The following is a 25,710-nucleotide window of genomic DNA, read 5'->3' as shown; positions in this document are numbered from 1 at the left end:
TTTGGATCTGGATCTAAATCTAGATCTAAGATCCAAATCTATTTCTAAAAATCCAAATAAATTTTAGACTGAACTAAATCCAAAATAATATGGGTCTTGAATAGAGTCCAGAGCCATATTAATTTGGATCAAATCCATCAGATTCAGTCTGATCCAACTCCGGATCCAAACTGACAAACTGCTCTTTTTTCAAAAAAATGCAATTTTTGGGCCAACCGAAGCTCAAATTCGACAAAGTAACATACTGTTGCGCTCGGTATTTCAAGACGCATCCAACGACACATTACACGAATATCAAATTTCAAAATTTCCTTGAAAATAACCTGAATGTCGCTCGAATTTTGCTTGAATTTAAAGGTTAAAAATAAAACTCTTTCTTATGCTTCGATTGGCTCGTCTCGACCTTGTTGATGAGAGCATCGGTTAAAAATCAAGGTTGAAATGATTTTTCTCCCAAACTTGGCCAAATTTTTGAAAAACCAAAAAATGACTAAGTAAAAAAATGCGTGGTATTGCATATAGTGCCATATATGTGAATAAGTAAGATATTTGTAAATTGGGTGGTAAGTGGTAAGTACAGTTTCACACAAAAATTTATGTGATTTTGAAAATTATATACGACAAGTAGGATATTTGCAAAATTAGTAGAGTTTCACAAATATATTTATGCCAAATATGAAATATATGTGAAAGAGTGATATTTGCAAATTTAATGGTTTCAGTTTCACCATGATTTTGTAAATAAATTTATGCGAGTTTGTGAGGTCTAAAGTCACATAAAAAACACCTACGATTCTGGATTTAAGTGGGCGTTGGACATATTCAACCGGCGGTATAATTTTATCGCAAAAAATGCCTAAATTCATATTTGCAAAGGGTAAAAGTGTCCTACCGATATATGATATTTGCAATTTTGAATATAAATTGCAGGGTTTTTAGAGAATTGCGTCAAATTACCCTTATAGTACGATCATTTTTCGATAAATAAACCTGTCGAAAAAATAGTGAGCCCACTATTTTTTCTTGGACATACAAACGTAAAGAACCTAAGCATAAGGTCAACCAGATGTTGATTACATGTTTAAGGGCTGTACAAAAATGCTTCCCTGCAAAAACTATACTCCAATGCAAGAAAACTAGCCATGAAACCAAACTGAGGGTGTTCAAGCTCAGCTCATTCTTTTGGTGAGACGAGAGGAACTCAAGTTCATGGTATGCCGCAGTTAAACAAGCTAAGCTCGATCTGGATTGTTTAACCCCCCAAAAAATACTTTTTTTTAATTAAAAATAATAAAAATTTGACTCTAAACCTATTGAGCGAGGCTAAAAATTTGTTCATTTACAAAATAAATACATTGTTCAAAGCTGTGAGCTAGGGATGTTCTCTGGTGGACAATGATGAAGAAAGGTGTTTCTCTCAAGTGCATTGGTATAATTAAAGATATGTATGAAGGAGTAGTAACCAATGTCCGCACTTGTGGAGGGGTGACAACCAATTTTCCTATAACGGTTGGGTTACATCAAGGATCTACTTTAAGCCCTTTCCTATTTGCTATAGTGATGGATGAGCTTACGAGATCAATTCAAAAAAATGTGTCGTGGTGTATGTTGTTTGCTGATGATATTGTTTTGATTGATGAGTCTAGAGCTGGGGTTAATGCTAAGTTAGAATTATGGAGACAGACATTAGAAGCAAGATGTTTTAAGTTGAGTAAGAGTAAGACAGAATACATGGAATGTCGATTTAGTAAGCAACGAAGTAGTGATGGGAGTGTAGTGAAGCTTGGTGAGCAAGAAATACCGGTGGATGATTCTTTCAAATATTTGGGATCTATTATTCAAAAGTATGGTGAAATTGATGGAGATGTAAATCATAGGATAAAGGTTGGGTGGATGAAATGGAAGAGTGCAACTGGAGTGTTGTGCGATCGTAGAATGTCATTGCGGTTGAAGGGAAAGTTTTATAGGATGACTATTAGGCCTGCTTTACTATATAGTACGAAATGTTGAGCTGCCAAGAGACATCATATTCAAAAAATGAGTGTAGCGGAGATGCGTATGCTGAGATGGATGTGTGGAAATACAATAAAAGATAAGATTCGGAACGAGGAGATACGTAAGAAGGTAGGCGTTGCACCCATTGAAAATAAGATGAGAGAGAATCGTTTACGGTGGTTTGGACATATTCGACGAAGGCCTAATGATGCTCCAATTAGAAGGATGGAGAAATGGGACAATATATTAGTTAAAAGAGGTCGGGGTAGGCCTAGGAAGACATGGATGGAGGTGATAGGAAAGGATATGAATGCTTTGAACCTCGCCGAGGACATGGCATTGGATAGAAATGAATGGAGGAGAAGGATTCATGTGGAAGACCCAGAATGATTTTCTTTGTTGGTTCATATCGCCGACCTCAATTGTTTTGGGATGAAGGCGTAGTTGTAGTTGTTGTTGTTGTTCAAAGCTGTGAGCCAAAGGATTTGAACTCTATTGCTTGCAAGTCAAACACTTCAACCATCTAAAGTTTATGACATAAAATATATGCAAGATATATTTATTATTTGTCAACAAGCCGAGCCAAATTGAACACTCGTTCATGTCCGGCTTGTAGAGCCTAGCCTCATTTTACGAGTTTGAATGAGACCTTTATGAGCCGAACATGAGCCACGAACAGCTTGTCTCGCTTCTCAGCCTAACTATGAGTGAGGATCTCTTCTAAATATCAAGACTTGAGGATTTCTTCAAAAACCAAAACTACACATGCATAGTAACCGAACACTGTTTATAGTGAGGTTATGACAACTGGCTTAAAGTGTTCATTGTAAGCAAGGGAGAAACGTTAAGTATGAGTTCTGACACTACGACGTCAACTATTCCCTAGAACAAATGAACATGTTCAATTCCAAGAAACTTGATTGCAACTAGGATCTCAATTGAAGAAAGCACATTGCATCTTTTTAGTATTCCTTGCAAATCCTGACCACCATAAGCTGTAAAACAAGACTAATTGAAAAAAAAAAACTATAAGCACAGTGCAAAGCCCAATTTGGCTGTGACATTTTTATTTTTAATTTATAGCATGATTTGCTATCATATATTATCAACCTGTTCAATGTAGTGAATCTCATGACTGCACTTCTCACAAAACCCCCAAAACCTTTCAGCACATCGCACAAGCTACGCCCCTCGAGTTATAGCATTCAGCCACCATTGCACTCGATAGTGATGTTTATTTGCAGCACTCCCCACGGAGCTGCAGAAAAAGCATCAAAACATGCAGACCACGATCTTGTTCTGTTTTCCTGAGTCCTCATGGTGCTGCAAGAAAAGCTTCAAATAGTTAATACTTTCCTCTTTGACACATAGGAAACAAACCAGCGGCAGTTCAATTTTAATCCCACAGCTTACCGTGCATGAAATTCAAATGGTGATAGCATTGTTACATGAGTTGAGGGAACTGCAACTAGCTCACTATCCAAGATTCGGCTTTGTCAAGAGAACCACAAGCCCTGAAATTATCTTGATCGATGGGCAGTGTAATCATGGTGTCATATCGTAAGAACTCCACGACAAGCAGGATTTTGTTACTCCTGAAGCCTCTGTGCAATTTGAATACACACAGTCATAGGGCAGTTTGTCTTGATTGCATTGGAGGCGATGTGTGACCTGCTTGCAGCATACCCTTCCTGATGTAAGGCACATATAGCAATTTAGCCGTCAGCCATTAAAGATGAAACCTGCATATAGAACTTTCAATCGCAAGATTCAGACTCATGTTCAAGCATTGAAAGCAAATTGCCAAGGGTTCACAACTCTAACATGGATGCTGCTGCTTACATAAGATGCCATATCTATGAATTATCCAATGCGCCAGTAATTTGCATTCTTATACTAGGAAGTGAATCGGGCAGGCTGCATGGGTAGAATGCCTCATAGATTAAAACTAGGGCATGTCAACTTGTGAGCAATTCCAGTTCACCCAGATCTTATAAAAAACCTGGCCGGCTCAATAGGTAGACTAGGTTAGTGGTAATATGCACTTGCAATCATCCAGGACTTCTTTGGCATGAATAATCGCTATGCCCGCTCAAATGAATCATGAATCAACTTGGCAACTCAATAGGTTGAATTATGCGCAGCACATGAAAAAAGATAGCATTAGCAGACCATGGTCACCAGGGTGGCCTGGTCGCTAGAAGATCAGAGTATGCAAGGGCAGCTTCATATATATGCTCTAGAGAGAGAGAGAGAGAGAGGAAGGAGGAGGTGATGGCAACAATATAAGAGAGAGGGAGAGGAACATGGATGAGGAAAAGAGAGAGTCGTATAGTTGCCTGAGGGAGGCAACTGGGGTTGTAGCATGCTTGTGCAGCTGAGAGGAGATGAAGAGGATAACTTGTTTGTGCAGCCAAAAGGTGGGCGGGTGGACAGATTGTGCCCTAACTCCTTTTAATTAGAAAAAGAGGAAAAAGGACTGAGTAACAGTTGACTGAGGCCATAAAATTGGATGAACGGGGTCGGTTGTGCATTGACCACACCTAACCCTGTTTGAGATGAAAAGGTGCCATACTGGCAGACGCATGTCACATGGGTGTGTCAGACCCTTTAAAGCACCCATGTTACAAAGTTCAAAACCCCTGCACAATATGAGGGGGTGTGTCAAGGATGTTGTGGGTTTATATGAGTTTGTATATGCACTTAAGGTACTTTAATCTTTTGTTATGTAGTCCTTAATGTTGATTAACATTGATGTACAAGGGTGTTTTTATAATTCAGGACATAAGATATAATACAAAAGGGGGAAGCCGCTAAGGGCATGTTTGAATGAGCCCAAACAGTCCCGTCAAACTATTTGCCAAATTTGTGGGCCCCTCCCCCACCTTACAAGCAAACATGGAAGTGAAAACCCATGTTTTTTGTAAGGCGGGGGACTATTTTTCCCCAACTTTTTGCACCCAGACCATTTTTCTCAACTTTTTGTCAATGCATTCAAATGCCCTAAGGGAATACAACACAAACCAAGAAATTTATCCATCCATTTTCTATTCCTCTTCTTCTCCTTTATTTTTTGGTTGCAGGGCACAAATCCTAAGGTTACTAAGGACTCAAAACAGTTGAGTAAAGAGTCACCAGATTTTTCAATGACTAAAATACAACAGGAGCAGATGGTTTACAGAAGCAAATTTTTGTCCCTTTATAACTAATGCATGCTTTGCTGCATAAGACCAATTACCAGGTGCATTCTATAAGTTCTAGAACTCTCTACATATTCAAACAAGAGAACAAAAATAATCGAGTTTGCTGTTTGCCACAAGAAGTCCCTGACGCCACATAAATAACTTAGTGTATTTTTTCAATTCTACACTTTTGAGGGGAATATCTGAAGGTTATTATACACTTATAGATTTGGCAGGCTGAAGATAATTTTTGAAGACTGTGACACCTTCTGTCTAACCATATCAGTGAAGTTGCGTGTCTTCAAGAACTCTTTGTTAAAAATTTGTCAATTCTAACACATCTTCCACCTAATTACACCAATGAACCTGTCCATCTTCCAGCATCTCTTTGCTTCTTGACCAAAGGATACAGATTCAGCTTGTTGAAAATAGTATATCTATCATTTTGATTGCCCATAAGGTCTCGTCAAACTTCATTGCTGAGCTATCTGGTAAAAACTGTGAGAACCTGCTCTGGAACCTGTGGAGAAAAGAGAAAGGGAATAGAGGAAGTAAAGGTGGCTGTCACGATTTCTGTAAAAAAGAAATCGTGACCTAAAGTACATATTAATAGGTTTGAGTGTACATTGAGTCCGGGTCTGGTATAATATCCAGACCCGAAATAAAAAAAAAGATATACAAAGTTATACTATGAAAACTGTACATAAATGGACCCGGGTCTGGTATGAGATCCAGACCCTAAACACTCTTTTTCACCCCTTCTCAAGTTGATCATGGTTCTGAACCATGAACAACTTGCCTTTAAGAATCCAAAAACGATCGTTTGTCAAACCCTTGGTAAAAATGTTTGCAACTTGTCTTTCAGTGTTAACAAATTCAGGCTCAATCTCTTTTTCGTCCACCTTTTGTCTCACAAAATGTTGGTCGATCTCAATATGTTTAGCGCGACTGTGGTGTACGAGATTGAATGACATATTGAGAGCACTTTGATTGTCACACATCAAGGTAGATGGAGAGATCGCTTCTCCTACTTCAGTTAGTAACTGTCTGACCCATGTGACTTCAGCAGTAGCAGCAGCCATGGATCTATACTCAGCTTCAGTGCTCGATCAAGAACAACCTTTTGTTTTCTACTACTCCAAGAGACTAAGGTTTCTCCCAATAAAAACACAATATCCTGACGTAGACCTTCGCTCATCAGGATCTCCTGCCCAGTCTGCATCGCAGTATACAATAAGTTCACGCACATTCTTACCAGACGACTGTGGAGAATATATCAACCCATCTCCAATGGTCCCTTTCAGATATCTGAGGATACTCTTAACCGCCTCCATATGTCCAGTACGTGCATAAATTGAGACACTTGATTGACTGAATAAACAATATTAGGTCGAGTAAATGTGAGATACTGCAACATTCCTATTAGGCTGTGGTACCTGGTGGGATCCTCGTACAGGTCTCCATCATGAGCACTTAATTTTTGGTGCACACTAGGAGTTGCTAAAGGTTTGCAGTTTTTCATACCTGACTTGCTGAGAACATCTATCGTATACTTGTGCTGAGTGAGGGTCAAGCCATGAGCCTGGCTATCGACTTCTACGCCAAGAAAATAGCGCAAGGCTCCGAGATCTTTCATTTTGAATCTCTGTCCTAATAGGTTTTTAACTTCTATGATATTATCCACAGAGTTTCCTGTGATAACTATATCATCAACATAAATTAACAATAGAGTGATCACATTCTGACTTCTAAAAATAAATAGTGAGTGATCCAGTAGGGAACGTGAGAACCCATGCCTCTGAATCTCAAGTGAGAAGCTGTCAAACCAAGAGCGAGATGCTTATTTTAGGCCATAGATAGCTCTTTTTAGCCTGCACACATGTGTTTTACAGTTTTGCTCTTGATAACCAGAGGGTTGTCCCATGTAGACTTCCTCCTTCAAATCTCCATGCAAAAACGCATTCTTAACATCAAGCTGACTCAACTTCCATCCATGTTCAACGGCCAGGGAAAGAATAATTTGAATCGTTCCCATTCTCACTACTACAGGACTGAATGTCTCGTCATAGTCTTGTCCTGCTTCTTGAGTGAACCCTTTTGCAACCAGTCTCGCCTTATATTGTTCAATTGTTTCATCTGGTTTATACTTTATTTTGTAGACCCATTTACATCCAACAACATTTTTGTCAGGTAGTCTAGAGACAATTTTCCAGGTACCACATTCATGTAATGCTTGCATTTCATCATTCATGGCTTCTACCCATTTAGTAGAAGTAGCTGCCTGATAATACATGATAGGTTCATCTTCCTTATTTAGAGTAGTTAAGAAGAGCTGAAAGTCCAAGGAGAAGTCGTTATAACTGACCCACCTATCAATGGGGTGTCGCATGCGATTAGATCTTCTGGCCTTAAAAGTATGTAAGGAGGTAGGTGCAGCTGCTGAGATGTGATTTGAAAGATTTGGCGTTGTCGTTCTCTGTCTAGTATAGCAAATGCCCTTGTATCTGCCCGGTACGAGTGGTATTTCTTTCCCATTCTGTAATCCCAAAGTGCCAATGTTCTCAGACATTTCTTCTTCCTGCTGTCCATAATCTGGAGAGCAGACTTCATTGGAACTAGCAAAAAGTTCTGAATTCAGCCAAGGATAATAAAATTCGGTGGTGGTAGAGAACATATCCGATGTGTCAGCTTTGTGATCAAAATTGTGTTCATCAAAGATGACATTTCTTGAGATTCTGATGCGTCTGTTGATAGGATTGTAACACCTATATCCTTTGTAGTCGTCGGCATACCCCACAAATTTGCACTTCTGAGCCTTGTCCTAAAACTTGTTTCTTAGAGATCGATCAATATGCACATAACAAACACATCCAAAGACACACAAATCATAATAACTAGGATGAGCTCCAAAAAGACAGTAATAGGGAGATTTATTTTCTAGAACAACCATAGGCAATCTATTGATCACATGCACGACAGAGTGAAAAGCTTCTATCCACAGATTAATGGGAAGGTTACTATCATGAAGCATACTCATGGCACTTACAACGATGTCTGTGTTTTCGCTCAGCAATCCCATTTTGTTGAGGGGTGTGAGGGCAGGACACCCTTCTTCCTATCCCATTATTTTGAAGAAAAGAAATAAAGTCACTAGATGAGAACTTCCCACCTCCATCACATTGGAAGAATTGGATGGCCTCAGAGAATTGATTTCTTACTAAGGAAAGAAAGTTTTGAAACAAAAGGAAAACTTCCGATTTATTTTTTATGAAGTATATCGAGGTGTATCGAGAGTAGCTATCAACAAAGATTAGGTAGTATCTGCTCCCAGATCCAGAGACAACTGGGGCATGTCCCCATACATCAGAACATATTACCTCAAAAGGCTTTGAAGCTCTCTTATTAATAGAATGGAAAGGCAATACATGACTTTTGCATAAAAAACAACTGGAACACTTCTGGCTTTTCTCATCCACATTGAGACTTTCTTTTGGAATGAGATTATTAGAAACAAGTTTCTCAATAAAATGACTCTCACAATGTCCTAATCGACTATGCCATAAGGAAGGTTTATTACATTCAGAAATACTAAAAACATTTGTTGAAGAAAAAGAACACGACTCTAATGAAGACTTCGAATCCGGATGAATAGGGCGGACAGAATGACATGGAGCTTCTTCAAAGACATACATATTGCCTCGTCTCTTTCCTTCAACGAATGTTTCTCTCGTGCGAAGGTCTTTGACCTGCACAGAGAAGGGAGTAAATTCAACTGAAGCATAATTGTCATCAACAAGCTTAGAAACATAGGCAATATTTTTCTTGATATTTGAAGCATGGAGGACATCAGTAAGTTCAAGAGTAGAACGTGACATGGGAATGACAGATTTTCCAACATAAGAAACAGGATGGGAGGATCCATCTCCAGTGACAATTTTACTTTTGTCAAAATAAGGAATAGGGTTAGAAAGTTTACCTGCACTGCAGGTCACGTGAGTTGCTGCCCCTGAGTCAACGAACCATGTGCCTTGATCATTCTGCTTTAATTTCAATTCCAACAGGGAATCTCTCCATTGCCTTTGATATTAGTGGGTTTTCCTTTTTGTTCTGTCTGTGGAGCCTTTCCTTTATTTTCGGGGTTGTGCCAACAATTCGCCTTGATATGTCCCCTTTTGTTGCAAAGGAAGCAAGTGGGGATGGACCTTTGTCCCTGAGTGATATTTGGAGTGGGAAGCAATCCACATCCTCCGTGTCCATTTCGCCCTTGTCCTCCTCGCCCTCGTCCTCGACCATAAGTCACTCCTGTGACAAGAACTGCTTGGGAATTTGAATGAGCATGTGTTTCTTCAGAAAATCCCTTCAAGGTCATTTCATACTGAATCAATTTAGCTCGCAACTCATCAAAAGTAGGAAGAGTAGGCAGGCACAATAGTGAAGTGACGATCATGTTGTAGTCGTGTCCCAGTCCACTCAGAGTTTGTTGCACCATATCGTTGTCACTCACGACACATCCTATAACCGCAAGTTGGTCTGTGATAGTCTTCATCTTGTTGAGATATTCCATGATGGTCATGGAATCTTTTTTTAGGAGCTGAAATTCCCTCTTGAGAAAAACCATCCTCACCTGTGAAACTTGTGAATATGTCTGAACCAATTTCTCCCAAAGTTGCAGGGTTGTACAATTGTCAGGGATTGCAACAAGAACCTCTTGAGACAAGGTAGAAGTGATGTAAGCAACTACTGATTGATCTTTCCTTTCCCAGTTAAGATATTTTGCATTTTTGACATACACAATTGAACTTGCCCCTTTATCACCTTTTTCTTCTCTTGTAACAAATTCTAGTGGTACTCGAGTGGTTCCATCCAGGTGGCCTAAGAGACCTTGGCTCCTTATAAAAGGTATGATTTGTCTCTTCCAAATCAAGAAGTTTGAGGTGTTTAATTTTTCGGAAACAAGTTGATTAAGAAAGCTCGAAGAGAGACTCGATTGAGAAGAATAAGAATCCATGGAAGAAGGAAATTTAACAAGAGTGTTCACAAAGAGCTCAGTTTTCTGCCAGGGAAGTTTGCGGATCGCCCCCCCTTTTTTTTTTACTAAGAAACCTTAAAGCTGACGATCAGGGGCTCTCAGATTAAAAAAGTGAATCAGACCTAAGTTTTCCCTTACTCTTTTATGAGATTTGAGATTAACGTAATAAAAATGTTAATCTAAAAGTATTTTCAGACAGAGCATTGTGAATATCGACTGTAACAGCAAGAGGACGGCAAGAGGAGACACTTAAAAGGATCAGAGAGATCGTGTCAGAATCAGATATCTCAGATCTGACAGTTGTTACACAGCCAATACGAAAAGCAAAAATAACTTGATATCTCAGATCTGACGTAGAGAGGATGCGAAGAGAGATCGTGGTGAATCAGCTTGTTGTTTCACGTGAATCAAAACTTCCCTTTTTTTTGACATAAAGAGGATGCGATCCCGAGGAAAGAAGAATCGAGGTTTCACGTGAAAAGAATCAGGGTTTCACGTGAATGGGTGAATCGATTTCAGCGATTCACGTGAAACAAAATTTCTTTTTCCCTTTTTTTTTTGAGGTGCACAAATTTCCGTGAAGAATGATTCACGTGAATATCAGACCCACGTGGATATGAATTCACCAGAGAAGAATTAGAAAGAAGATGGAGAAACGAGAGGTAGAAAGAAGTAAAGGAAACTGAGAAAGAGTAGAAGATAAGAGAAAGAGAAGACCTCAAACTTCTGATAGGTCGATCGTACCTTTCGGAAGCCTCTTTAACCCTAGACGGATCTTCGCTCTGATACCATGTGAGAACTTGCTCTGGAACTTGTGGAGAAAAGAGAAAGGGAATAGAGGAAGTAAAGGAGGTGCGGCTGTCACGATTTCTGTAAAAAAGAAATTGTGACCTAAAGTACATATTAATAGGTTTGAGTGTACATTGGGTCCGGGTCTGGTATAATATCCAAACCCGAAATAAAAAAAAATATATACAAAGTTATACTATGAAAACTGTACATAAATGGACCCAGGTCTGGTATGAGATCCAGACCCTAAACACTCTTTTTCAAAAACTAGATGATGCTTGAATTTAATTTAGAAATTGCACACCAATTTTGATTAGGATGATATCTCCTCTAACTTTAAGGTGTTATTTGAGCTTTAATTTCAACCAAGATATTGATCAGGTACACATTGCATCAATAATTTGAGCAAAGATATCAACTGGAAAACAAACAAATGACTAAGCTAATGCCCAAAAAAATGCCTCTTCTCAAACTTTTTGGAAAAAAAAGGTCAAAGAAATGCCAACCAAGTTCAGTGATAATATATGCACCTGGTGCAGTGCATCCATCATGTTCTTGAGAGGAGGAGAGTTCACTTTTGCTCGGCTTGATACCTGAGAATTAAAAGAAATGTACACAGTGATTAAGGTCCATCATAACCATATAAATAGTACATCTTGCAGAAAGGAACAACCTAAACTTAAATAACCATACAGACCTCATCAAGCTTGATGTATCCAAAAGGTAACCGAGGATCACTCTCATCAAGCAATTGCCTTAAAAGTTTATCCAAATTCTTTCCTTCCAAGCCAGCAATTGTCCATCCCCACTGGTCAGCTAAGTTCAACATATCACCAACATGATCTGCACTATGAAGAGGACCAGTCCAAAGGGGGCCCGACACAACCAATGAACGAGAAACCTAAATGTTCCAAATGGAAGAACAGCAGCCATCGAGCATGTCAACAAAATCAACTAGTAAATGAACCCCATTAGAAAACGAACAGTAGAAATCAGGGATAGCTTTGCACATATGGAACTTGATCACTTGTATTTAGTTGCATGGTAGTAAATTGTAAAGGGCAGGTAATATAAGCCTTTAATCATTACAAATAACATTTTCCAAATCTGAAGATTCTAAGTCACGCCATAATTTGAATACAAATTCAACATGAAAGTGAAGAAACATGACCTCATTGTTGCCGCAAAAGCAAAACATTTTCCCCAGATCACCCCATGAAAATTGTTGTGAATTTCCACACTTTGTGCAATAACTGATGAAACCATAGTATCTGAAAAGATAGGAAATGCACAATGAGTAATTTTCTCCTTTTTCAGGTCAGTAAATTAAAGAACAGACCCTGAACTATGGTCATGTGCCTCACCCATTCTCAAGGGGCTTCCCACGACTCACGCGAAGCATGACCCGAAACACCGGTCCATGGTATGAATAATATGAGAAAAGGGGTGATATTCGAAAACCCATTGCAGCAGCTTCCCGGACAGCCCCACCAATAAGCATTCGCAAACCCACCTCATTCGAATATGGCATAGGCCTTACATATGCTCCATATGAAGCTAAAGTGCTAAGATAAAAGGCGACAGGTATTAATCTCATGATAAGAACTACCACATAAGCTTAAATTCTGGAAAAAAAACATAAGCAAAGTTGTTCCAGCATTTGAAAATAAACCAAGAACAACAATAATTTCCCCATGAAACCAGTAAGACAACAGACAACCGGAAAATTTGCTTCCTAGCTCATTCATATTTAGTTAACAATATGAACAAAGTTAAACATAATTGCCAAAAGCAAGAGTATAAGAGTGAAAGGTGGAATGAAACAAGATGTGCACAATCACAATGCCAACAAAGGGCGACACAAGAGCACAAATACAATATGGTCTCTAATGGACAAATAACAATCTCATAAAAGAGAGATAAAAAACACGAATTCCACAAGAGCACAATGGCACAACTTCCACACAATCACAATATAAAAAACTGAAATTTATATATGGGCAAATAAGCTTAGAAAAGCTTAGTATACATTGAGTATTAATGGAACTATTGATGATCTCAATGCCTCTTCACCATGATAAGACGAGAGTGGTTTATTTCAGGGCCTTGAAAGAGTGAGGTTGAAATGTTTAGTAGCCAAAAGAGTGGCCCCTTCTTCATCTTGAGGAAGTTCCTCTATTTTGTATTTTTGTTCTGCATCTGAACAATGCCAGTAGCTGTAAGTTCTAGATGGGACGCATCCATCCAACACATTTAGGCCGTAGTTGCAAGGAGATTCTCTGGCCATGGAAAAAAAATTCTGTGAGCCATATGCATCACAAACCTTAATGATTGACAAAATTTATTTTTAACTCATTTATGAGTGATACTAGCGCTGTTACACAACCATAACTTTGTCCAGATTAGGCATGTTATAGCAAGAGAGGGTCTGAAAGGAGTTCAGTGGAATTATGTTTTATGCCCAGAAACAGTAGAAGTGCCACTTCTTTATGCATTTTTTCCTGTCATTCATGTCAGCTATGTTCTTATCTTTTGCATTCTATTGAAAGAGATATAATGACAAAGCTTGACTATGAAGATTTAATCAATACATTTGCATCATTAAAAGCAAGAAAGGTGGATTTTAGATAATATTTTTTAAACTATTTTATGTTTTTTTGGTGTAGTATGATGAATATATATATATATATATATATATATATATATATATATATATATATATATATATATATATATATATATATATATATATTAACCCAATTAGTAAATATGGAGGATATTAAGAATTTAAGAAAAAAAGGTGCAACCCCTTTAATAAATAATAAAAAATTTATGTACAATGACAAAAAAATTTAGGGCCTCATTTGGAGGCTTTGCCTAGTGCCTCAACTTCTCTTGAGCCGCCCTTGAGTGGGTTACCCATAAAACCCAAGTTTTTTAGAGAAAAAAAATCGGACTCGGGTCGGATCCGACCCAGACCCGTAACCCGTTAGGGTTATAAACCGTTATCGCTAGGGTTTTAAACCCTCGCCTTTTTTTTCTTTTCTCGCCCCCCCCCCCCCCCCTTAGCCGCTTTGTTTCCCTCCTCTCCTTTCTCCCTGGAAAAGGAAACCCCACGCCTCCCCCTGGGCCCTTTAAGAGGCCGTGCAGAGGGGAAAGAGGGCACATGCGCCTCTTTCCTCCTCTCCCTCCTGATCACCCTTTTCTCTCTCTCGCTCTCCCTCGTCTCCCTCAATTCGCCAGAGCTAGCCCGAGTCGCCCTCCCGTCTGGCGTTCCCCGAACACTACCGGCTCCCTGCGGGCGACTGCAACCCCAACGCCATCCCCTCCCTCTCCCGATCGCTGCCGCCACCGACGTCGTGACCTCACAGGTAAAAGCTCCCCTCGATTTCTTTTTTCTTTCCTCTCCCTCTCCTCTATTATCGGCCAGAGGGTCGGCAGGGGGCCGACGGCCCCTGCCGGACCCTCCCTTCCTCTTTGTGGTTGCTGGAGGACCGACAACCTCTGTCGTGCCCTCCCCCTCTTTTGTTTGTTGGTCAGAGAGCCGGTAGGAGGCCGACAACCCCCTGTTGCGCTCTCTCCCTCTCGATCCCGACAGGCAGGGGCTCGCCCCCTACAGCCTCCAGGAGTCCGGCTGACAGGGGCATGGCCCCTGTCGTCTCTCGATCCCGGCAGGCAGGGGCTCGCCCCTGCAGCCTCTGGGAGTCCGGCTGCCAGGGGAATGGCCCATGTTGCCTCTCAATCCCGACAGGCAGGGGCTCGCCCCTACTGCCTCTGGGAATCCGGCTGACAGGGGCATGGCCCCTGTCGCCTTTCGTATCCGGTAGACAGGGGTGAGGCCCTTGTCGCCTCCCTGTTCCGGCCGACAGGCAGGGGCAATGCCCCTGCTTGATTCCCCATGCCAGTGGGACCAAACGGGTCTCCCTGGGTCTTGTTTGGTAAGAGTTATTAGTTCACGTAACCCTGTGTTGGGACATTGTATGTCCAAAGCCCTATGGTGTCGAATCACGGGTTGGGGGCGACCCCCAACTCGGTCAACGCTTGTGGTATGTTAATAATCATGTTTGTTTGTTTGCAGTTTGTACGACGGACCCCGCTCTGGCTTCGTGTCCTGAGCCTTGCATCATCTGCGCTCGTAGACACTCGCAGCGACGCAACCTCTCGAGGTAGGGGAAAGTTGCACAACAAGGGCAGTAGATGAACCAAATTAAGTTGAAATAATTAAAATGGCCATGCTAAATATGCCTAGATTTACTTTATTTTTTCTGTACCTATTGGCTTTGCGTATTTACTTGCCTACGCGCTTATTGGTCGGGGTACGGTTTCGTACCTCGTGCCTTATTTGTACATTTACTTGCTCAGATATTTGATCGATGTACGGTTTTGTACCTTATGCATCTTTCGCTCAATGTGCGATTTCGCACATCGAGTATTGCTTAGTACTTCGCTATCTAGCTATAATGTGCACATGCTCGCAGTTATGGTATACAAGTAAATGCAGTCTTTTATATATCCTATTTTCGCTCATCTTCAAAGGATGCAAGTTGTGCTTGTGCATAACAGTTTTTTTTAAAGGATTCCTTATATGAATCTAGTTTTCAAATGCACCGTTTTGCAAAAGCAAAGATTGAAAGTCTAACAAGATGCAAAAGTGCAATTAAGTTTTCCCAAGTCGGCATTTTCAAAAAGAATGTTTTACAACTATAATTTGATATGAAGGTTTTGGGAGTTTCGATATAACAATCAAGTCTCCCAAATTGATGTGTCTTTGGAAAACGGAAGCAAGATCTGTAGCGATCTCCTGCATGCAATATTGTATTGTCACTCCAAAAGAGAGAATACGACATATGAGCATTTTCTGATTTGCATTAAATCTTAGCGTAATTTTTGTGTTAGGGTTTCTGTTAGGAAACCTATACCCCTTTCGTCGTAACGTACTTGTAGACAAGCTCAGCATGGTAGTACTACGATGATCAGATGAGAGATCCGAGGCGATCACGTATCGTGCCATATGCCATTGTTGTTAATATAATTTAAAAGACTTGATCTAGTCAAAATGAGTAATTATTGTATCACTTCTTTTTTATGAAAGATAAGTGTTAGGGTTTCTTTTGAGAAACCGTTCTCCTTTTTATCATAGTTGTACCTTTTGACAGGTACGTCACGTTGGTGTTACAATGAACGGATGAGAGGTGTGTGACAACCTCAAAACGTGTTTTGGCAGATTATTGTAATCATATAATGTTGTTATTCACCTAACAGGCAAGAGGCTCGTAAGGGTCTAAAGGACCAGAGCATGACAAGTTTTAACTTGAATGGCTACACCATGTATTATTGGCAAAGAAATGTTGTGAGGATTGCCTTTGAGAAATGCATACCCCTCTCATCGTAGTTGTACTTTTGAACAAGTACATTGCATACTACGATGAGTAGGATGAGAGGTCTATGTCTACCTCGAACGTGCAATTGCACGTTTTTGAGACTACAAAATGGTAACGTTTTCACCCTCACAATAAGTTGATCTCTCTTATCGTGGTTGTACTTTTGAACATATACGTTGCATACTGCGATGAGTAGGATGAGAGGTGTGTGGTTGCCTCGAACGTGCACTGGCACATATGAATCACCTAATGGTGATGGTTTTGCCTTCACAGGCAAGATGCACGAGTGAGTCTAGCAGACCAGAGCATGTGGAATGGGGCGGCAGTTAATAAACCTCGGTCGTGCCCATTCGACCCGCTGACTCTCACCAAGAGAGAGGACGGGATGATACAAAACTCTGATGGACAGGCCATTAATGGCTATTTCGATCAAAAGACTCGGCTTACCCAGTCATCAGAGTTAGAGAAAATGGGCTACAAAAAATAGCTTTCAGGCCACTTCTGCAGAAGTTTGGATGCATTCACGGGCCACCTATGCCTTGGGGATTTACTCTCTTGGTCACTGGTCGTCTCCATAGAAGCGGACTCAGTCAGTCATCCGGGTTATCTAAAACACAATAAACACCCGGACTAGTCTCGACTGTTTCTACATTTCGTGCCTTGAGCGTACCCGTCTGACCAGCTAATATCGAAACATAAGTTAACCTATTCACATTATTTGGGATGTGCGTGTTGTGACATGACTTGCTTGTTTACTCAATAGTTCAATATACTACTCGTTGAATTATGTACGCCTGTTGTAGCGTTATACTAGTTTTTTGCTAGTAATAACCAGCTGCTTGAACTAGTTAAATGCTTATGATAATAGCAGTTTGCTAGTTGCAATACGATGCATGTGACTTGCTTTACTACTTGGTTAAACTATTTTTGTTTAATGTAATGTAACACTTGTTGGCTTGAGTCTCTTATGACTAATGTGACTGCTTATAGCTCGTAATCTATGAACTGTTCACTTTTTATGGCTAATGCAATTGCTTGATTGTACAATTGCTTATAGTTTGTAATTTGCACACGGCCTATACCTTGTGATTAGTAGAATTGCTTGCAATGTAATGGCTTACAGTTCGTAATCTACGAATTGTTTACAACTAGGACTAATATAGTTGTTTGTCTTATGAGTTGCTTACAGTCTGTGATTAATATAATTGTTGTCATGTGATTGCCTATCGCGTATAGCTTATAAACTGCTTGTGGTGCAATTGCTCATAGCTTGGGGTTTACGAACTGCATGCGCCTTGTATTATTAAAATTGCTTATGTAATTGTTTGCACCTGCTTGCCGTAAAATTGTATATGTCTTATGTGAAATGAACTCTTACCCTATGATAGTTGATAGCTCACTTGATTTTATATTAAATTGCTCACATTGAAAACCTTTATTTGTTTGCATACTCAATTGTTCATGTTAGAAATACTTATTTATTTGCATAGTCTATTGCGCATGCTTGATATAACTCATCTCTTGTTCTAAATTGCTTATTTCAGTTCTATATTGCCTCACTTGTGCACCTACCAGTTTTTCGTGAAACTGACCCATTTTATCAGCAGGTGATGTTTTTGGACTGCGATGACACGATGGCGTGATGAGATCAAGATGAGACTCTTTTCCTAACGTTTCGCTCCTGAGGACATTTCGATAAATTTGTATAAAAGTTTTCATGAAAATCTCTTATTTGCACAAGTCTTAAACTATTAAAAATTGCATTTTCATAATCTATTAGATTTCTTAAATATACGGTGTTGCAAATCCATTGTGCAAGAGAAAGTTTGCGCTGTAATGCACCCAAGGTCCAATGACTAGCCATTTCAAACACCATTTTCCGCTGAATTATTATTTAAAAACTCTGATAAACAAATTATTACAAAGCTTTCCGCATTTTCATAAAAAGTTTCAAGTCTCGGATTTTTGGGGCGTTACATTACCTATAGTAGAAGACAGTCAATAGCCATCAAGAATTCCTATTCAATCCTCTCTTGAAAAACATGATCAGGAAGGTGAAGCTTCATCTAAGCCAAGCCCCAATGTTCCTCAGCCTGATTTTGAAGAGAAAGCACCTACACCCAATGTTAGCAGTATCGTATTGTATTGTATTGTATCGTATCGTATGATACGATACAGTGTATTGCAATACCGTTGGTCCATGTGATACGATATACCCCTTGAATCTTTAATGCGATATGATACTATATTGAGTTATTTTAAATTGTATGTTATTTTTGTATTATGTGATTGCTATAATTTGTTTACTCGACAATTTTCTTTTGTTTGTTATCTAATGTGACTCTTTAATAGTAAACCTTTTATTTGTTTGTTACAATATTGTTTCACATGTTATAGTAGTACATGTGTATGTTTAATTGTTTATAATGCTTAAATTTGATTTCTTTTTTTTTCTATTTCATTCGATGACATTTTCTTTTTCTTTTTTGAAAAAAAATGAATTTTTTGTAATTTTTAAAATAGGATTTTGTTTTGTATCTTACGATACAATATGATAATGTACGATACACTTGTATCACCAGCCCTTCTGATACAGGTTCTAATACGATAATTACAACATTTCCTATACCTCCTTCCATTCCTCATGTGCATAGAAGTACTCGTCCTTTGGTTCCTCTTGCACGTTTTGTTTATGAGTCTTTTTATGCAACTCATAAAGCATTCTTAGCCATGATTTAGTCTTATTATGAACCTAAATCCTATGTTGAAGTTGTATTGGAGCCTAAGTGACAGAAAGCTATGTGTGAGGAGTTAGAAACACTAGAGAGAATGAAGGCCTAGGAGTTAGTCAAGTTGTAAGATGAAAAGAATATAGTTGGATGCAAATGGGTGTATAAAATCAAAACTAGATCTAATGGATCAATAGAAATATATAAAGCTTGACTTGTAACGAAGGGGTACAATCAACAGTAAGGGATAGACTTTGCTGAATTTTTTTCTCTAGTTACTCATATGACTACTATCAAGACCTTGCTGGCAATGACTGCAGTGAGAAGGTGGGACTTATGGCAATTAGATGTCAAAAATGCTTTCCTAAATAGGGACTTAGAAGAGGAAGTATATATGGAGTTGCCTCAGGGAATTGTTGACAAGGAGAGTCGAGTATCTAAGCTAAAAAGAGTTTTGTATGGCTTGAAGCAAGCCCCTAGAGCTTGGTTTGATAAATTTATTTCAGCAGTAATGAGATTAGGCTTTAAGCAGGGCTTCCATGATCCTACGTTATTTGTGGCTTCTTTTACTCGAGAGCAATGTATACTCTTGTTGCATATAGATGATATGATAATTGTAGGGGATGACAAGGTTATGATTGAGAATGTAAAGTCTCATTTGGTTGAAAGTTTTGAGATGAAAGACTTTGGCAATTCAAAGTACTCTTTTGGAGCTTGAGGTTGCATACTCAAAAAGAGGTCACTTGCTGACTCAACATAAGTATGTAATCTATGTCACATAGATGCGGGTGCGGGTGCGGGTGCGGATGCGGATGCGGATGCGGATGCGGATGCGGATGCGGATGCGGATGCGGATGCGACACTTTAAAATGGGGGTGCGAGAGGGTATATATGTATATAATTTTTAACAGTTTTAAGTTAACATTACGTGTATGTGTGTACATTTATGTATTTATATATATAATATAAATAAAAATGAACTTGATTAGGGTTAACTGAATCTACTTTTGGATAGAAATGGACCTCAATGTGGTTGACTTCACCTAACACAAAGGAAGCTTAGTCCAAGTGTCGCACCCGCCTCGGTGTGGGTGCTACACGAGTGCAGTTCCCTGTTAGAAGAGTCCGTGTTACATAGTATGCAATTGATTTGATTAGCAAAGCAAGGTTAACTGATGACAAGAAACTAGTAGAGACTCCAATGGAAGCCAATTGCAAGTTGAAGCATTTAGATGATGAGCCTCTTGAAGATCCTACTGTGTATAGGCAATTGGTAGGGAGTTTGATATACTTGACTATCTCAAGTCCAAATATTACGTTTGTTGTGCATGTGGTGAGACAGTTCATCAGTGCTCATAAATCCTCTCACTTGGCAGCAGTTTTGAGGATTATCAGATATGTTAAAAGCACAATGCATTATGCCATATTCTTTTCTGCTAAATCTACATTAGAATTGAGAGCCTAATGTAATGCAGATTTTGTAGGGGTATCTCAGGACAAACATTCCACTATCAGGTTTTGTATATTCTTGAAGGATTCTTTGATATCGTGGAAGAGCAAAAAACAGCAAAGAGTTGCTATATCCATGAGTGAGGCAGAATATCGTGATATAGCCTAAGTCACAACACAACAGAGATAACATGGTTGAGATGGTTGCTTAATGATATGCGTGTTACTATTGAGAGTGCTCCTCCTTTGCATTGTGACAATCAGAGTGCAATTCATATAGCTAAAAATCCAGATTCCATGAGAAGACTAAGCATATTGAGATAGATTGTCACTTCACTCGTTGAGCATACTTAGAGGGAGTTATATCGTTGACATATGTTGGGATTGCAACCAGTTAGCAGATTGTTTTACTAAAAGTTTGCCACTGAAGACATTTCAACCATTCCTCTTCAAAATTGAAATGATTGTGTTATAATCATCCCAAGTTTGAGGGTGAGTGTTGAGGAATGTAATATTCAGTTTACTAGAGTGTGTGCTACCATCTTTATTTGTATATATGTTTATCCTAGAGCGAAATTTTTATAACATAGCAACAAGAAGTGTAGTTAACTATTTTTATCTTTTAGTGTAACCAAAGGAGTAGACCCTTATATGTGTATTCTCTCATTCTTTTGAAGTTAATGAAGCAAGTTTCTTTTCTCTCTCTCCTTGTGTCTTCTTTCCTAAGCTTCTTCTTCGAAACTTCATGAAATCTGATGCTTGCAAACAATCACCTCCAATTGGTTAGAACCCAAATAGCTATGACCACTAATAAAAGATTTCATTGAACATCACCGCAAATAATGGTCTTCAAACAGGCATTCTTCTAAACAAGCATATACATCTCAAGGTTTCTTTATGTTATAGCTTTTCAACCATTCAATCTTTCATATGTATCTCAATTAATTCATTGACCTATGTTCTATTCTAGCTTGCCTTATCTGTAATTATACAAATCCAGCTTTAATTTCTCATCCAATTAATAAACCGAGTTTTTTTTTCTCTTCTCAAGAATACCATTTTCACAATATGTCAAAAATGCAGAGCATGTATGAGCAGTAAAAGTTGAATATTCATCACGCATTGATAAGTCTTGTGGATGATAACAACGTGGCCATTGCCAACATGGAGATTCATCAAGGAACCACAAATTTTCAAGAAGAAAAACCACGAAACGGTGCAGAGAACTCACTGTTGAGGCCGGTGTCCGCCTGAAGAGTACCCATCGGTCGAAGTGAGATACAGCAAGCCGTCGAGCTTCAGGGCGGCGAAAGCCGACCTCAGGAACGACGAATCGCTCCCAAAGGAATCGACGTCGATGAGGTCGAAGAACTCGCCGTTGAGGTACCGCTCGACCATCAGCCGGCCGGCGTCGGAATGGGAGACCACCCACCTTCTCCGCCCGTCCAAGACCCTCACCTCCTGGGACAAATTCTCCAGAATCGTCCGCCGGATGTCGTCGTTGGCGTCGTTCGCCCACACGAAATCGGCGCCGGATTGCGAGAGGTAGCGAAGGGCGCGGACGCCGCAGCCGCACATGGCGTCGAGGACGGAGAGGGCGCCACCGGAGCGCTTGTAGAGCGCGGCAGAGAGGACGCCTAGGTCTCTGCCGAGGGCGCTCTCCTGCCTGTAGAAGCAATCGCCCACCACGAAGCTTACCCCTCTGTCGGTTTTGGGGGCTTCCGCGACGGTGGTGGTGTGTTTCTGGTGAAAAGCATCGGTTGGGTGATGGAAAAAGCTCGAGAGTCGAGGTTTAATGGCGGATTTCGGAAGAGGGAGACGAGGGAATGGAGCTCGCAGAGGGTGAACAATTGGGATTCCCAACATGGCGGTTTGTGGCGAGCGGGGAGTTTCGATTATAGGTTGGTCCGAGGGGAAGCAGATCAGGTCATGCTGAACATGAGCGTTTTTGCGCTGACATCGTGGCCATTCGATTTGCATTTTTAAAAGATAAAAAGTCAACAAAACACGTGACATTCATCCAAAATGCAAATAGACGGCCACGATGTCGGCATGAGCAAAAACGCTCATATTCAGCATGACCTGATCTGCTTCTGGTCCGAGGTGGGATATTTTCCCAATATTATATATTTATATTGGGATGGTTGTCAACTTACAGATTTACATGTTTCACTTAGTCGGAATCCGTTTTCGGATCATCTGATTATCAGACGTACGATTAGGGGTATCAACGGGCCGAGTTTACTCGGACCCGACCCTAACAAAACCATATAGGGTCTGGTGATAAATAAGAAGACCTGATTAAGACTCAAGTTCGAACCCAAAAGTTCAATTAATACATGGACTCGAGTATAGTTTGTAAAATTTTATACTAGACCCGGACGGACCCAAGATTGGATTAAGACCCGTGATTTTTCAATGTAAAAATAATAAAAAATATGATTTTATCAGGTCTGGTGCATGCAGTACTTATCGGGTTCGGGTATGGTTTTTCTTACAATGGACCCGATTAGACCCGAGTTTGAACCCGATACCATACCCGAAAATCGCATCCAAGTCTGATTCCACCTAGGTCTGAACCAAACCCGACCCATTGACAACCCTACGTATGATTATCAAGATTTTATAAGGCTTCAAAAATCTAAAGCCTACAATGTGTGATAGTTTCTCATATCATAAAATTGTATTTTTCATGACCCAAATGTCGGTTTTTATTATTTTGAGCACGTTGAATCTATTCATAAGTTTAGATTGGATCTACACAACTTGCCTAGAGTTGTTTGTAGGTAATGATGTCATTAGAGAAGGCACCAAAGGGGTTTGGCGTAGTGGGATGGAGTATAGGCCGCTAGGCAAGCGGTCTAGGTTCAAATCCCATGGGCATCACCCCTTGCGCACGCCAAAGCATGGCGAAATTATAATGGTCATGAAGTTTTATGCTGCCAAGATAGGACAATGATCATAAGTACAACAAGCAGAACTAGCATGGCTAGGTCTCTAATCCTGGGAACAATTTATCTGTGTAAATATTAAAAAAAGGCAATGATGTTGTTACCACATGTTATTTCATTATATTGGGGTTAATGTAAACTTTCTAGTAAAAGCCTATAGTATTTTTTAGAGTATTTTTTTGTCCATCTCGTTATTTCTCCAAATGGGTGATACCAACTGAATGAACTCCTTTTTTTATTTTTACTCAGAGAAATTGCCACAAGCACAAAGACTAGCCACGCTGGCTTAGCCTATCATACTTATGGTTGATGTCCTATTAGCATAAAACTCTGAGAGCTTACCCCTAAACCCCAAGGAATTACCAAGCTTCGGCTTACTCATAGTGGTGACACTCATGAGATTTGAACCTAGATTGTCCATCAAACGGTCTAGGCGCCATCCCACTAAGCCAAACCCTTGGGTCTAGATGTATCACAATTGTTTATTATATAACATTTAGAAAGATTCAAAACCAGAATTGAACTCATTCATATATGGGCGAGGCAACATGAAAGAAATTATCAAAGACTATTTACCGTAACGTGGTTCTTGATGAGTCTCGAAAGTGATAATCTTATTTTTCTCTTAACTCACAGAAACTAACTACTTAATGTTATTGTTCATAGCAAATGAATGACAATCTTGATGGGCGATTCAGGGCTTGTTCTTTCTTTAAGAGCTATAACTTGTGGTATCCTTTTATAGAATGTGACAAGGTATCTATCATAGTGTATTAGTTCTTTGTTATAGTACATACTTATATTTACATTTACAGAGCATATGATGTATGGTTATGTCTTTAACTTGATTTATATTACAGATTTTAATTCATTAACACTAGGTACTTTGAGAGATGAATATGAAAGCAAAGGAGTTCCTTATAATTTCACTGGCACCATGCATGAAGATAAGGACATTGCAAATCTAATATGAATTGTTAACTTATTTAATAACAACTTTAATTTGCTCTCATATTATGTTGGATTAATTTTGGGTTTTAGGTTTATTTTTTTGCAAGGTAGTTTGGTTACGATGTTTATAAAGATTAACAAGTTTGTCTCATGTAATGGATTCATCAACAAAATAGCAAGTAATTATATATAATTATTAACTCAATATGTACATGTATATGTTTTTGACAATGCAATTATTACAAGTATGGTTGTAGTGTATTTGTACTAGCGTATATGAAGTACTTAGATAAGAAGATGCAACTCCAATTCACATAGGTGCATTGTCATGTATAATTTTTCTAGGTGTTTGGAATGTAAGTTAATTAGTTATTTGTTAATAACCTTTTCATGATGATGTAAAATACATAAGGATGTCTATGGTTAAATACTATAAGTAACTAAAAATGAAGAATGTGATGCAAGAAGAAGCAAAAAAAATGTTGAGACAACCATAACAGTGACTCCATAGGTAAAAAAAGGGAAGGCAACCATGATAGTGACTCTAAGCTTCTCAGGATAAGCTAGAGGCTTATGATAATTAAGTTGCTCATAAATAAATGTGAAACAATATGAGATGAATTCTTGTATACTTTAATTCTTAAAAAAATATAAAATGATTTGTAAATAACATACCTTTTTTATAATGTTGTAATTCTTTATAATTTGTTTACAGAAACATGAAAATTTATAGGGATAATAAGATTTTTATAATATGTTTAGATATATGGATGTATATATTGTGTTTAAATGCATGAATGTATTGGTAAGATTTAAAGGAGTAAATGTTTATACTCTATTTGAATGTATGAATGTATTGGCATAAATAATATTACAAAATTGAAGGAATCAATGTATTGTCAAGATTAGAGTGTATTTAAATAAAAATATGAGATTATATATAATTAACAAGTTTTTAATACTATATTTGAATGCATGAAAACATGATAATTTTTTATAATCATTGAATTTTTATATAAATAACAGGTGTTTTATACTATATTAGAATTATGATGTTCAGCTGTGTGAACATCAAGACATTCATGAGTTGTTTAACCTCTTAATTCAAAGATATCTGCACATCAGAGTATACGAACATAAAGAATTACAATATTCATAAATAATATTAACCATAATATAAAAAGGTATGTTATTTATAAAATATTTCATATTTTTTTAAAACTTAAGGATCAAATAGCAAAGAAATCTATGGGT

At 38.9% G+C, this 25,710-nt stretch overlaps 1 protein-coding gene across 1 annotated transcript; it reads right to left on the bottom strand.

Annotated features, from left to right (window-relative positions):
• Window positions 1–2,900: 2,900 nt before the first annotated feature.
• LOC149821026 (N2,N2-dimethylguanosine tRNA methyltransferase) lies at window positions 2,901–22,500 on the bottom strand. Its single transcript, XM_089981704.1, has 7 exons — window positions 21,786–22,500; window positions 12,360–12,560; window positions 12,167–12,266; window positions 11,693–11,896; window positions 11,526–11,588; window positions 3,409–3,686; window positions 2,901–3,318 (listed from the first exon to the last, which is right to left on the bottom strand). Exons 1-6 carry the CDS (start codon window positions 22,418–22,420, stop codon window positions 3,585–3,587), a joined length of 1,305 nt encoding a protein of 434 aa, XP_089837830.1. The 5' UTR covers window positions 22,421–22,500; the 3' UTR covers window positions 2,901–3,318; window positions 3,409–3,584.
• Window positions 22,501–25,710: the final 3,210 nt, after the last annotated feature.

Source organism: Nuphar pumila, chromosome 12, assembly GCF_984573655.1.
Source record: "Nuphar pumila chromosome 12, dmNupPumi1.hap1.1, whole genome shotgun sequence".
NCBI classification, from domain to species: domain Eukaryota; kingdom Viridiplantae; phylum Streptophyta; class Magnoliopsida; order Nymphaeales; family Nymphaeaceae; genus Nuphar; species Nuphar pumila.
The sequence above is the reverse complement of the archived record's forward strand: the minus strand, read 5'-3'. Positions and strand labels throughout refer to the sequence as shown.